At 35.7% G+C, this 12,049-nt stretch overlaps 1 protein-coding gene across 3 annotated transcripts in view; it reads right to left on the bottom strand.

Annotated features, from left to right (window-relative positions):
* The window catches only part of LOC107657010 (kelch domain-containing protein 8B), a 110,432-nt gene that overhangs the window by 32,191 nt on the left and 66,192 nt on the right, over window positions 1–12,049 (bottom strand). For all 3 annotated transcript variants that reach the window (XM_016444987.1, XM_016444988.1, XM_016444989.1), the window contains one exon: window positions 5,546–5,710. In XM_016444987.1, coding sequence (XP_016300473.1) covers window positions 5,546–5,710 — 165 coding nt within the window. The remainder of the gene's footprint in view (window positions 1–5,545; window positions 5,711–12,049) is intronic.

Raw genomic sequence — 12,049 nt, 5'->3', positions numbered from 1 at the left:
AAAGTAAAAAACACACACACACACACACACACACACACACACACACACACAGACAGACATCGATGCAAAATAACACACTGCATATAAGTAAATCTGAATTTAAAACAAAGAAACAAGGAGAGCTTGAATGTGTTACAGCAGGGGTCTTTAACAGTTTTCATGTGAAGCCCCCCAGGTGGATAGAGAGGTGGAGAAGGAAAACTGTTACATAATGCATAAAACTGAGTGATGAATTTTATGCCTGGCCTATAACAACATATATAATAGAGTGATGCATTTATACACTTCATGACATTTGCAAAAGTCATGAAAATAATCATTATTGATGGAAAGAGTCATTTATGTGCACATTACATTTGAATTTTACTTACTACCTGTTAAAGAAGTCAGAATTCATGAGGTGAATTCTATCTTTTAAACTTGAAATTTAAGTTTACTTAATGATGTTTGAGCTCCTGAAGACCCCTGTGCTGCAGTATAGAACGTTTGTTTAAAAATAAAGGCTAGTCTGTCTGTACAGAAGTTTTGAATGAATTATCCCTATTTGTTTAAGTGAATTGACATGTCTGGTTCAATCAAGGGTGTGAGTTTGGGCAGAACGACATTACCGTTCAAAAATTTGGAGCTGAATTTCAGATTTTTTTTTCAGCATTCTATGATGAATAGAAAGTTCAAAATAACAGCAATTAAACTTGTAACATTAAAAAGTCTTTACTGTAACAGAAAATTCACACTTCACCTTTTGTCACGTTATCATTACTTTCTAAAAGAGCAGGAGGAGGTGAACTGCAATGTTTTGATGATTTCGATCTCCGATTAGGTCCATAGAGAACCTGTAACTACACAACTGGCTAATTTGATAATGCTTACAGCTTAAAATAAGAGTAGGGCTTTCAGCTCCCTTTTTACACATTTTATCACGTTTAAATCCGTTATGTGCAATTTCTTTCAAAATTTGGACCAAAAATGCGAGAAAAGCCCAATGAACCATGCTGCAAATCAAACAGCATGTGCTGAGCATTTAGATCATGTCTTCGAGGGACAGGTACATTTCATTCAGCTTCATGAAAACAACACCAGTGGAAAACACCTTCAAAGCAGCCTTAAACTTTCTCTGAGAATGTTTTTTAGTTCACATTCGAATGGGGTCACGTCGCTCTCCTGCCTGCACCAGAGGTAACAATATTAGCATCCACAGTAGGCATCTTATTTTGGGGAGACAGCGTGGTACATCTGGGTGACGTATGATTGTGTCTGCGCTCACAATAGACCTCGTGGGGCTCATCCCAAAGTAAATCAAAACTAAATGAGCATTCTGTGATCAGACTCATTCCTCATTCTTGGCCTTAATGTGATTTTACTGCAGCTCTATTTGTGGTCCAGCAGCCCAACAAATAACAGAATTAAGTTTCTTAATATTACTGCTGTCACCCAGCAAAAGATCTTCAATGCAAAACTTTTTTTAAGTGTCAAACTGTATCTAAAGCATGACAAGAAATACAAAGGCGAGTAGCCTTTTAAGAGCAAGTGAGGGAGAGAGAGAGAAAACAGAGATAGAAAGAAAGAATGACGCTGAAGACCGCAAGGAGGGATATAAGCAAAAGCAAGGCTCTGAATGAATTATTCCCTGTGATGTCAAATCAATGAGTTTAAGTCTAACCATCAAGACAAAACTGTCATAGCGGAGGAGAAGAATCATGAGTCCAGAGGGAAAATATTCTTATTTCTCTGTATTTCACTCACTTCACACACCACATCTCAATTTCTAATAATTTCATAAGTTATTATACCATTATGAATATTGCCTTTTCATGCAGTGTGTAATGTAGCTGTATGTGAATGTAAACAATCTGCAAAGTTGTAAAGCTGAAAGTGCACGATAAATAAAGTTATTGTCTCCCAAAAGAAAGAATCGACTCAGAAGAGCCTAAACGAGTCGTCAGTAATTCGAATCCCACTTCTGTGACGGCTACATGTCACGGGGTAACACATTTGCATAATGCCCACCTATGTTCTATATTGGCCATCTGCGAACAACTTGACCCTGCCCACAAACACTGTAGCGTATCGTTTCCGACACGCGCTGTACACAGTAGACCAATCACAACAGACTGGGCCATCTGACCAATCAAAGCAGAGTATGCTCACAGAAAGGAGGGGTTTAAAGAGACTGAATCTTAGAACTGCTTCAAGCAAATCGTTCGAAAATGAGATAGTATGTTAAATGAATATTTTGAGAGAACGAAAGCGTTTTTTGACCTTGCATGCATGTAAACCTATTGTAGGAGACTCCAAAAACAACTGGTTAGATCTGTATCGCTAGACATAAATAATTTTAAATGAACAATCTCTTCACTTTAGTTTTTACTCTTTTGGTAATAAAAAGAAAGTCCCCAAAACCATTAAAGCAAGATGAAGAGGATTTATCAATTTATTTATTTTTTTATCCCAGAGGCAAATGGTGGTGATCTTTAGGGGGGAGATGCACATTAACATATTCTCCTCAATCTACGTTCAAGCAATCTTAAACAGCATATCAGAACATCTCTACTGAATTCACAGCACTTCTGTTCACATTCAGTTTGAGCTGTAAAATGAAACCAAACAAGACGTTGCACTTGCTGTGAGGGAATGTGAGTCCAGGTGTGTAACAGTAATGAGGGCACGTCTGCTTCACCAGGCTGATCAATGTTGGCATGGGAAGGTGATGTTGCCCATCACTCTTGCCATATCCAGCCTACACCTATACAAAAAAATCTACAGTATGTCCTCATTAGTGTGTGTGTGTGAAGGGAGGCAGAGTTTTAATGACTTCTCTAAGAGTGAGAGGGCAGTTGAACTTTGTGTCTGACCTGAACATGTCTCACAGTGCAGAGAGGTTAGAAAGAGGACAAATCTGGCAAAACACAACCCCATACTGGCAACTCCACATGCTCATCAAACCCATGGGCACAAACACACTCTGATCAACTATAAAACTCACACATACACGTAGTCTAACCCCTCCAAATGCTCATCAAACTCAGACATTTACATGTACACATTTGGAAGAGGCTTTTATGCAAAGCAACTTACATTGCATTGTATCAGTTCATGCATTCTCAGACAGACAAGACACACACACACACACACACACACACCTAGCTATTTAAGTGTGAAATGTTCTTAAATTATTAACTATTAACCCTAATCTTAAAAGAAAACTTTGGCATGTCTAGAATTAAAAAACATTTGATTGGGGTCAATGACACAAAATAGTTTTTGTTTCTGGATCTATTAATTGAATAATGATATAACAACAATAAAACTGCAATTCATACATACTATTAATTGAATATACTTCTGTGATAAGCATGATTTAAATCTCTGAATTAAATTTCATTTTGATATTTTTGGGGAGCTAAAAAAATGATGCCAAATCAAAGTCATGTGGTGTGACTAACATGCTGAAAACTAATCATGCCTGTGTGTCAAGGTCAGTGAGTCTCTTAAATTATCCAATAGTTTTACTTTTTTATGAAACGTTGTAAAATGTTACTTGGTGCAGAACTACAAAAATTATTATATTTATGTTATTTGTAATAGAAATAAATAGAGGACAAATCTGGCAAAACACAACCCCATACTGGCAACTCCACATGCTCATCAAACCCATGGGCACAAACACACTCTGATCAACTATAAAACTCACACATACACGTAGTCTAACCCCTCCAAATGCTCATCAAACTCAGACATTTACATGTACACATTTGGAAGAGGCTTTTATGCAAAGCAACTTACATTGCATTGTATCAGTTCATGCATTCTCAGACAGACAAGACACACACACACACACACACACACACCTAGCTATTTAAGTGTGAAATGTTCTTAAATTATTAACTATTAACCCTAATCTTAAAAGAAAACTTTGGCATGTCTAGAATTAAAAAACATTTGATTGGGGTCAATGACACAAAATAGTTTTTGTTTCTGGATCTATTAATTGAATAATGATATAACAACAATAAAACTGCAATTCATACATACTATTAATTGAATATACTTCTGTGATAAGCATGATTTAAATCTCTGAATTAAATTTCATTTTGATATTTTTGGGGAGCTAAAAAAATGATGCCAAATCAAAGTCATGTGGTGTGACTAACATGCTGAAAACTAATCATGCCTGTGTGTCAGTGAGTCTCTTAAATTATCCAATAGTTTTACTTTTTTATGAAACGTTGTAAAATGTTACTTGGTGCAGAACTCCAAAAATTATTATATTTATGTTATTTGTAATAGAAATAAATTTTACCTTTTTTTACCATTACTTTTTTTTTTTAAATATTGATTAAAATGTGTACATTCGCATGTATAGGAGTTCTAAGTCCTTACATACAGACTTTTCTTAAATGGTATTTCAAGTTTTTCAAAACCATATGAAACCAACATGAATATAAGGATAAATGTTTTTTTTCTTTTCTTTTTTGTACACACTCTTATTTGTAATTGACCCATTTATCAGTCCTTTTTACTTTTAAAACATCCCCAAATACAGGCTCTCTCATATTGAGCTCTAACTTTCGGGGGACAATATTTTGTCCCAATACTTTGTTTACTTAAATAAAATATGCATAATTAAACATTTATTCTCTTTCTCTCTCTCTCTCTCTCTCACTCACACACTCACTCACTCACTCACTCACTCACACACAGAGTAGCACATAGCCACGTATGGTCAGTGTTTCTTTCACTCCGCCCAAAACAGGCCAGTGCTGGCAGTAACTTGCAGCTGAGGGCTGTGTCTCTTTTAAAGGACAGACTTTATCATGGGACAGAGTGTATCATGGAAATTTGCGGTGTAGGCTTCCATTTAATGCTTCCTTGGGATTTCCAACACTGAAGTAAGAACTGAACAGCTCTGCTATAAACTGTCAGATCCCTGCAGCATATTGCAGTGCAGATTTCACTTCACCCCACTGAGAAATGACTCCACTCCACGGTTCTTATCAGCCCTGGGATGGCATGAACCATTACCAGATGTTGTTGCCACATCTGCTGCTCCTGGAGAATATTGTGACACAGTCTGACATGGAAAATAAGTTACATTATAATTATTGGCTAGTCTAGTACACCGTCTGCTAAGCACCTCTAGAGAGAAGACCCACATTTCCATTCCTTTAAAACAATAAATATTGTATTTTATGCTGATGAAATGCATAGACACACTCTACTGTTTTTTTTAATATTTTTAAAAGGAAAATAATACTTTTATTCGACAAGGACATATTAAATTAATCAAAAGGGACAGTAAAACATTTCCAAAATTACACAAGATTTAATCAATTCAAGTAAATGCAGTTCTTTCGAACTTTCTATTCATAAAAGATTCCTGAATTTTTTTTGCATGGTTTTCACAAAATCTATTAAGCAGCACAACTGTTTTCAACACTGATAATAATAAGTTGGTCGTCTCTTATTATTCCTAGGGAACCAAGAGTGTGTCTCTGACAAACAACCGAATTATTCAGATTTATGAGACAATTTTATGAGGGCTTACCCAGAACATAGATCTTGCTACCGTGCAGGAAGGAGAAGGCTCCGTAGCGCGGGGTGGGCATGGAGGTGTGGGGCAGCCACTGGTCCTTTGTCGGCTCATACAGCCTCACTGAGGCCTGAGGAGTCGTGTCGGCTCCCATCCCGCCCAGTGCATATACCTTGCCATCTGAGAGGGAGAGAGAAAAAGAGAGAGTCTGAAATTAGTTTGAACTCTGTTACCAAGTCTCCCGCATCCCTTATTAAACTAATTAATAACAAACAAATCAGGAAATGGCAGAGCAGTGGCAGTGAGTCAGTAGTCTGAATTAGGAATGTTCTCTCTGTGCCGGAGTGGAGAATCACTAGAGACATTTTTTTCCTGAGCTACAGCTATTTTAAGGTTTACTTAAATTCCACCTCTAAACCTCACTCTCCACATTTGTTCTCTTCCCTTAAGGGGACTGAATATTAAATATGAATGTGTTCCCATAACTGACCCAATCTTTCGAACTTCCCCACAAATTCTCTATTATAGCTGTACTTGAAATATATACAGTATTATACTTTTTTGTCAATTGCTAAAACACATTTACTCAAAGCTTCCTGGTGAAAAACTAGCGTTCAGTCTGGGGCGCGTTTCCCGTACAACGACGTAACTTACTGAGTCGAGATTTCTGAGATGCTGCTGTATTGAACATGGCGCCTGATGACTAATTTACTGTTTTGTTCCCTGTCATTTTGCTTTATTTGATGTTTGATTCATCGCGGGTTTCCTCTTATGTCACACTCCGGCGGGGTTCCCTTTGGTATTTATGCACATGTGCACTCTTCTCTTCAAAAACGGCGCTTATTGAGGACACACTAAAACTTATAGATTAAAATGTATATATATTTAAAAAGAATGGAAGATATAGAATGTAATGTACTGCATGTTAGCTTGCTTATTGTGCTCAAAAGCCTGTTCTATTTAAGTGCATGTTATACTAACAAAATGTTATCTTTCAAGGGTAACAGGTAAAGCATGAAAAGCAGCGGTCCGAGTACTGAACCTTGTGGTACTCCATACTGTACTTGTGATCGATATGATACCTCTTATGATACTAACAAGAAACTATGCTTCTAATCACAGATATAGAGCTGTACCGAATTGTTGAATTATGTTGGTAATAACAGAATTTGCAGTCATAGGTGGCTAACAATGCTCTATACAGAAATGCACCCCAGATCATCTTATCAACTTTCAGTCAACTGTTCGCCCAAAATTATACTATAGCATATGCTCCTCTAAAAGAGCACTGCTCTGTGGTGCCTCTGAGTGAAGGTTTTGTGGTGGATATGCAGATCAGGATGAGCAGGACTGGGAAAACTTGGTTTGAATGTTAAGGTCCTCTCTCCCAAAGACTGCACGTGTGGAAGCGGCTTCTTTGTGCAAATTCCATATGTCTTACTAACAAGAAACTATGCTTCTAACCACAGGTCGAGTGCTGTAGTGAAAACTGAAATTTTACAAACTTTGCACAAATACCAAACTTCATCATATATCTGTAAAGAGCCTAGTTTACATTTTAGAAGAAGGCATGTTGGCACTCAAAAGAATGGCAGTGACTTCATTCAATACTCTTCCTCTAATGTGAGTACGTTCTGTACTGTTTGCATCTAAAGCCAAGAACTCTGTAGCTATTTTTGCAAACCCCATTCTGGGTGCTGTGTGAAGTAGTTTGCATACTAATGTTCACATAATGAGAATTGTGTTAACTGAGGTTGTGATGACATTGTGATGGTTTCTGAATGCTAGTGCTTTCAACATGAGCACAAAATGGTGTAAAATTATTAATTTGTGTTGAGAGTTTTTGAAAAAAAAAAAAGCAAAGTGTTTATATATATATATATATATATATATATATATATGCACAGTTTTTATATAAGTAAAATAGAAGCAGAATCCTAGAAATTATATTCTATAATATTTCATAAATAATTTTGGCAAATACAATTGATTCTGGTGTGAAAACAAATCAGAAAAACTGTAACTAGTTTGTCCAATTTGTAGAATATATGTCTATAATTTAGCAGAGCACCAGAGAAATTATATTATATCCCACGCTTAACTCTAATCTAAGAATGACCTTCATAAAGTTTTCAAGGGAAAAATGAAAAATGCTGCATAGCAGTGAAATTACAATATGAATGTGGAGAGAAATGCAGCATCAGCAAAGAGAACACCCCTGCTGCAGCACAGCCAACTGTTAATGGAGTTGTATGTTTAAAGGTGAAAGAGTAAAGCATCCTGATATGGATGCTAGTCATAATTTAACTGAACTGTCAATGGAACAAACAGCATGTGAGAAAGATCATGGGAGTACTGACTGATGTGCACATACAGGTTATTACGGCATTGAATCAAGACATCAGGGTCATCCCAAGAGGAAACATCATTAATGATCACCATATGGAGCATTTAAGAGAGTGAGAGAGGATGTATGTTAGTTAAAGACAGTCTCTGTATGTCTGCATTTCTCTCTTGGCATGACTGCAGCAGCTGCTGACTCAGATATCTGCAGTACTGTGACTATAGTTAACTGCAGAACCAATGGGACAGATAGAGACAGATACCAGGGAGTAAACTAGGTGGCAGCAGAGAGCATATGCAGTCCTAGTCATCTCCTCCAAAATAAATAAAACAAATTAATAAAAAAAATCTAGAATAATACCAATATACAATATATATTCCTTGCAAAAACAGTTTATGTAGTCATAATATAGCACTAATTTCAGACTGGATGTTAATGAAGAAAGATGTTTTGTGGTGTCCACATGATGTAGTCACACCATTAACCAACAAGGGGTAACTAGCCAAACCTTGAACTTTTGAAGAAGCTCCTATTTAAGTGTTTGGAAATCATAACTATGACGTGATGTGCATTCAAGTCATTTCTGACACAATCCTTAATTATTTCTCTCTTTTTCCCTAGCTGATAATGACAAAGCCATTTTAGTGCTACTGTATGAATGAATGAATGTGCATTAGGTGTGTAATTGGTTGTCACAGAAAATGATGGGGAAAGTAGCTTGGTCATACAACCCTGTCTCCTCATAAACAGGCTAAATGAATAGAATTTTCTAACAAGCTTTATCACTATTCTTCATCAACAGTACAGAAAATGCATAAAAATTAAATTGACCGTCACAGTTATAATTCAGGATTAATACTAATTTGCTTCCGCCCCAATTCTTTAATCAGTATTGTTACTGTTAAGTAAAAATAAAACTATTAAAAACTGTTTTTGGATCATTGAAAAAAAGCTGAATTAAATTAAAATATTACATGAAAAACTTAATGTTGCCTTGGCAACTAACTGAAATGAGATTAAGTTGAAGTACTAAAAGTACTAAAATTACTAAAGCTATAACTAAAATAAAAGTAAATTAAAGCTATATAGAATTATTTTAAAAACAATTTAAAATTACACAACACTATTAAAAATGACAAAAGAACATCAAATTACTAAAACTTGAACCTTAAAATGACAGGAAAAATATAAATATAAAAATAAAAGTTCTTAAAGAAAATCCTGACTTTTCCCCATGGTGTCATCCATATGTGCAAATATATATATGATTATTTTGACATGATTTGAATGTAGCTTATTTATGTTTTTGCACTGCTAAAGAGAATGATGGTAAATGCAGTTTCCTATGTACATTCAATCCTCATGAACTGCCTAAATAAGAAGCATTTTCTTTATTAGAAAGAATTTGTTTAGCAATTAGATACTGTAAAATACATAGTTTTTAATGTTTTGCTCAGAGATTGTTGCAGTGATGATCGGGGCGGAAAGCAATGTTCTTTCCAGCACTCTGAAGCATACTCTACTTCTCTATTTCTTTTCTGTGGCTTGCTACTGTATCTGTGAATTTTATTTTTGGTGAGGATTTTCTTTGTCCTTTTTGCAGCTTGACAGCCACAAGTCACTATAAATTGTCTTAGCAGGACAAGAGCTGCAAAACAATTCCTGAAAAATGTGTACCACCAAAAATATAACAGAATACAGGTCTGGAACAACATGAGGGCGAGTAAACGATGACAGAATTTTTGGGGCGAATGGTCAATTTAAAATCCTCTGTGACTATGAAAGGAGAAAGTATTTTAGCTTCGAAAAATTACACACCTATTACATCACCTTTAATGCTCCAGAAAGAGAGGAGACAGTGAGAAAGCAACAGTGAAAGTAAGAGGTTTTTCAAGGCTTGTGTATAAATGACAGCAAACAACAACACTCAAAGATCATGACCACCATCTTCACTTTCATCCTTCTTCGCTGCATTCACTCTGATGACCACAAATTATTTTTCCAGTTTGATTTAATACGGCCTGACATGTTCAAGGCTGTGTAAAGCATGAAAGAGACTGAGAGAACGAGCAGGACAGAAATATCTGAAAAGTGCAAGAAGGATCTAATGGCTTTAGAAACTAATGATCTCAAAGTTTTCCTTCAAAGGGACATTTCATGGCTTTTTTAAAATAAAGATTTGCCATATATTAAGCAATCCCACAGACATTAAAAAACACTTTGTTCTAATAACATGGTAAAACAACAATAGCTCTTCCATGTCAAGAGGTTTTGTCATGAACACCCACTGCAGGGATAAGCAACAACCAGCAGGACATTGTAGTGAACGCTTATCTTCTATTTAATGCTAGCTCCGCCCATTGTGAAATCTCATTGGTCCAAAATCTCACTTGCATCACTGTCATTAAACATCAAATATCTTCCATTTGCCTTTACATCAGACAGCTTGCAGTTTCAGTTTAGTGTGAAAAGATCAATTGCTTGTTGCTAGAAACATCTCATCATGCCTGGTTAGGACACGGTGTCAGTTGTCAGGCAACAGATGGGATCCAAATGTCTGTGTTCTCCCATTAATGAATGTCAACCACTAGTTAAGAAACCCGTCTCATTGAATACATACTGCATTGTACATATTCCTTGCTTCTGAGAAAAAAAATATAACTTTTTGTATTTTAACTACTTTTTAACTTTCTGTCAAAGCTAGTCCCTAGCCATATATTTCATCCATATTAAACAAGTCTTTGGAAACTGTTCTGTCCTTTTTAATAGCTCCTCTTTTCCCTGAGGACTGAGGACAGCAAGAGCGCTTATTCTTTTCATGTATCTGACATCTTTAAAATATCTTGCTCATGCTGAAAAAAAAAGACTGAATGCTATAGCTGTATACTGATTTTAAAGGAACATGTCTACAGAAAAAAAAAACATTTGGTATTTTAATCATAATACTTTTTTATAATGCAGATAACTGAATAATATATTATGAAACTACTGCATTTGTTGTGTATAGTTATAGAGCTTGAATACAATTTATGCTGCAATTGATTTATCATACAGCGTGACATGCAAAATACTGTCTTAGCATAAGATTTAATGTCACGCTGTGTTTCACGCTGTTAGGTCAATCTGAGGCCAAACTGAACTCCGACCAGCTTCACTGTAACAGTCGCTCATTCTGCATTGGAAAATATTTAACCACATTAAACCATACACTCTTAAAATAAAGGGGGCTTTCACAGTAATGCCATAAAAGAACCATTTTGGGTTCCTGTAAGTACCTTTCAGTAAACAGTCCTTAAAATAACAATTTTTTTTCTTGGTGTGAAGAACATTTGAATAATCTAAAGAACCTCTTTTTCCATTATAAAGAACCTTTTGTGGAAATGTTCACCCTTAAAAATGAAGGTTCTTTATTGGTATTGATGGTTCCATGAATAACCTTTAACATCCATGGCAATTCCACAAAAGGCTTCTAATATTGAAAAAGCCTTCTTTTGATTATTAAAAAACTCTTCACACTAAGAAAGAAATAGTTATTTTAAGAACTGTTTGAGGATTCAAAATGGTTCTTATATGACATCACCACAAAAATCCCTTTGGAACCTTTATTTTTAAGAGCTATAGGTTCTTCAAAGGTTCTGTGGATGTTAAAGCTTCATCATGGAATCATAGATGCCAATAAAGAACCTTTATTTTTAAGTGTGCAACCAATGAATTATTAAATAGACTTCATTTTCTAGTGTTGTTAAAATTCATTCTACAAATATTAAATGTTTTTATAGTGTGACAAGAGGAAAGCACATTCAATCACACAATATAAGCATTCTGAAATCACATTCTAAATTAAATTCAATGTTAATGCTGGAAATTTTTAAACATGGACAAAAAAATCACAGTCTATTTTCAATACACTGGACCCTAAAAAAGCACATCTTGTTGACCACCCAAATTAGACTATGAGTCAAACATTCAGTGGTATGGACAGTACAGCACATGCTGGCTGTTCCACACATAAATGTCATTAGAGGATTATGGGAATGGTAGTCTGGGAACACCGTGCTTTGCAATCAAAAGTATATAGTGAGTGAATCAACTTTACCCAAGCCTCCATCTACAAGCTGTTTTCTCCAATCAATCTAAACTCAACCCACCCACCTCGAATCCATCTATTTCTCCCC

The sequence above is a fragment of the Sinocyclocheilus anshuiensis genome, unplaced genomic scaffold (assembly GCF_001515605.1).
Source record: "Sinocyclocheilus anshuiensis isolate Anshui unplaced genomic scaffold, SAMN03320099.WGS_v1.1 scaffold1453, whole genome shotgun sequence".
NCBI classification, from domain to species: Eukaryota; Metazoa; Chordata; class Actinopteri; order Cypriniformes; family Cyprinidae; genus Sinocyclocheilus; species Sinocyclocheilus anshuiensis.
The sequence above is the reverse complement of the archived record's forward strand: the minus strand, read 5'-3'. Positions and strand labels throughout refer to the sequence as shown.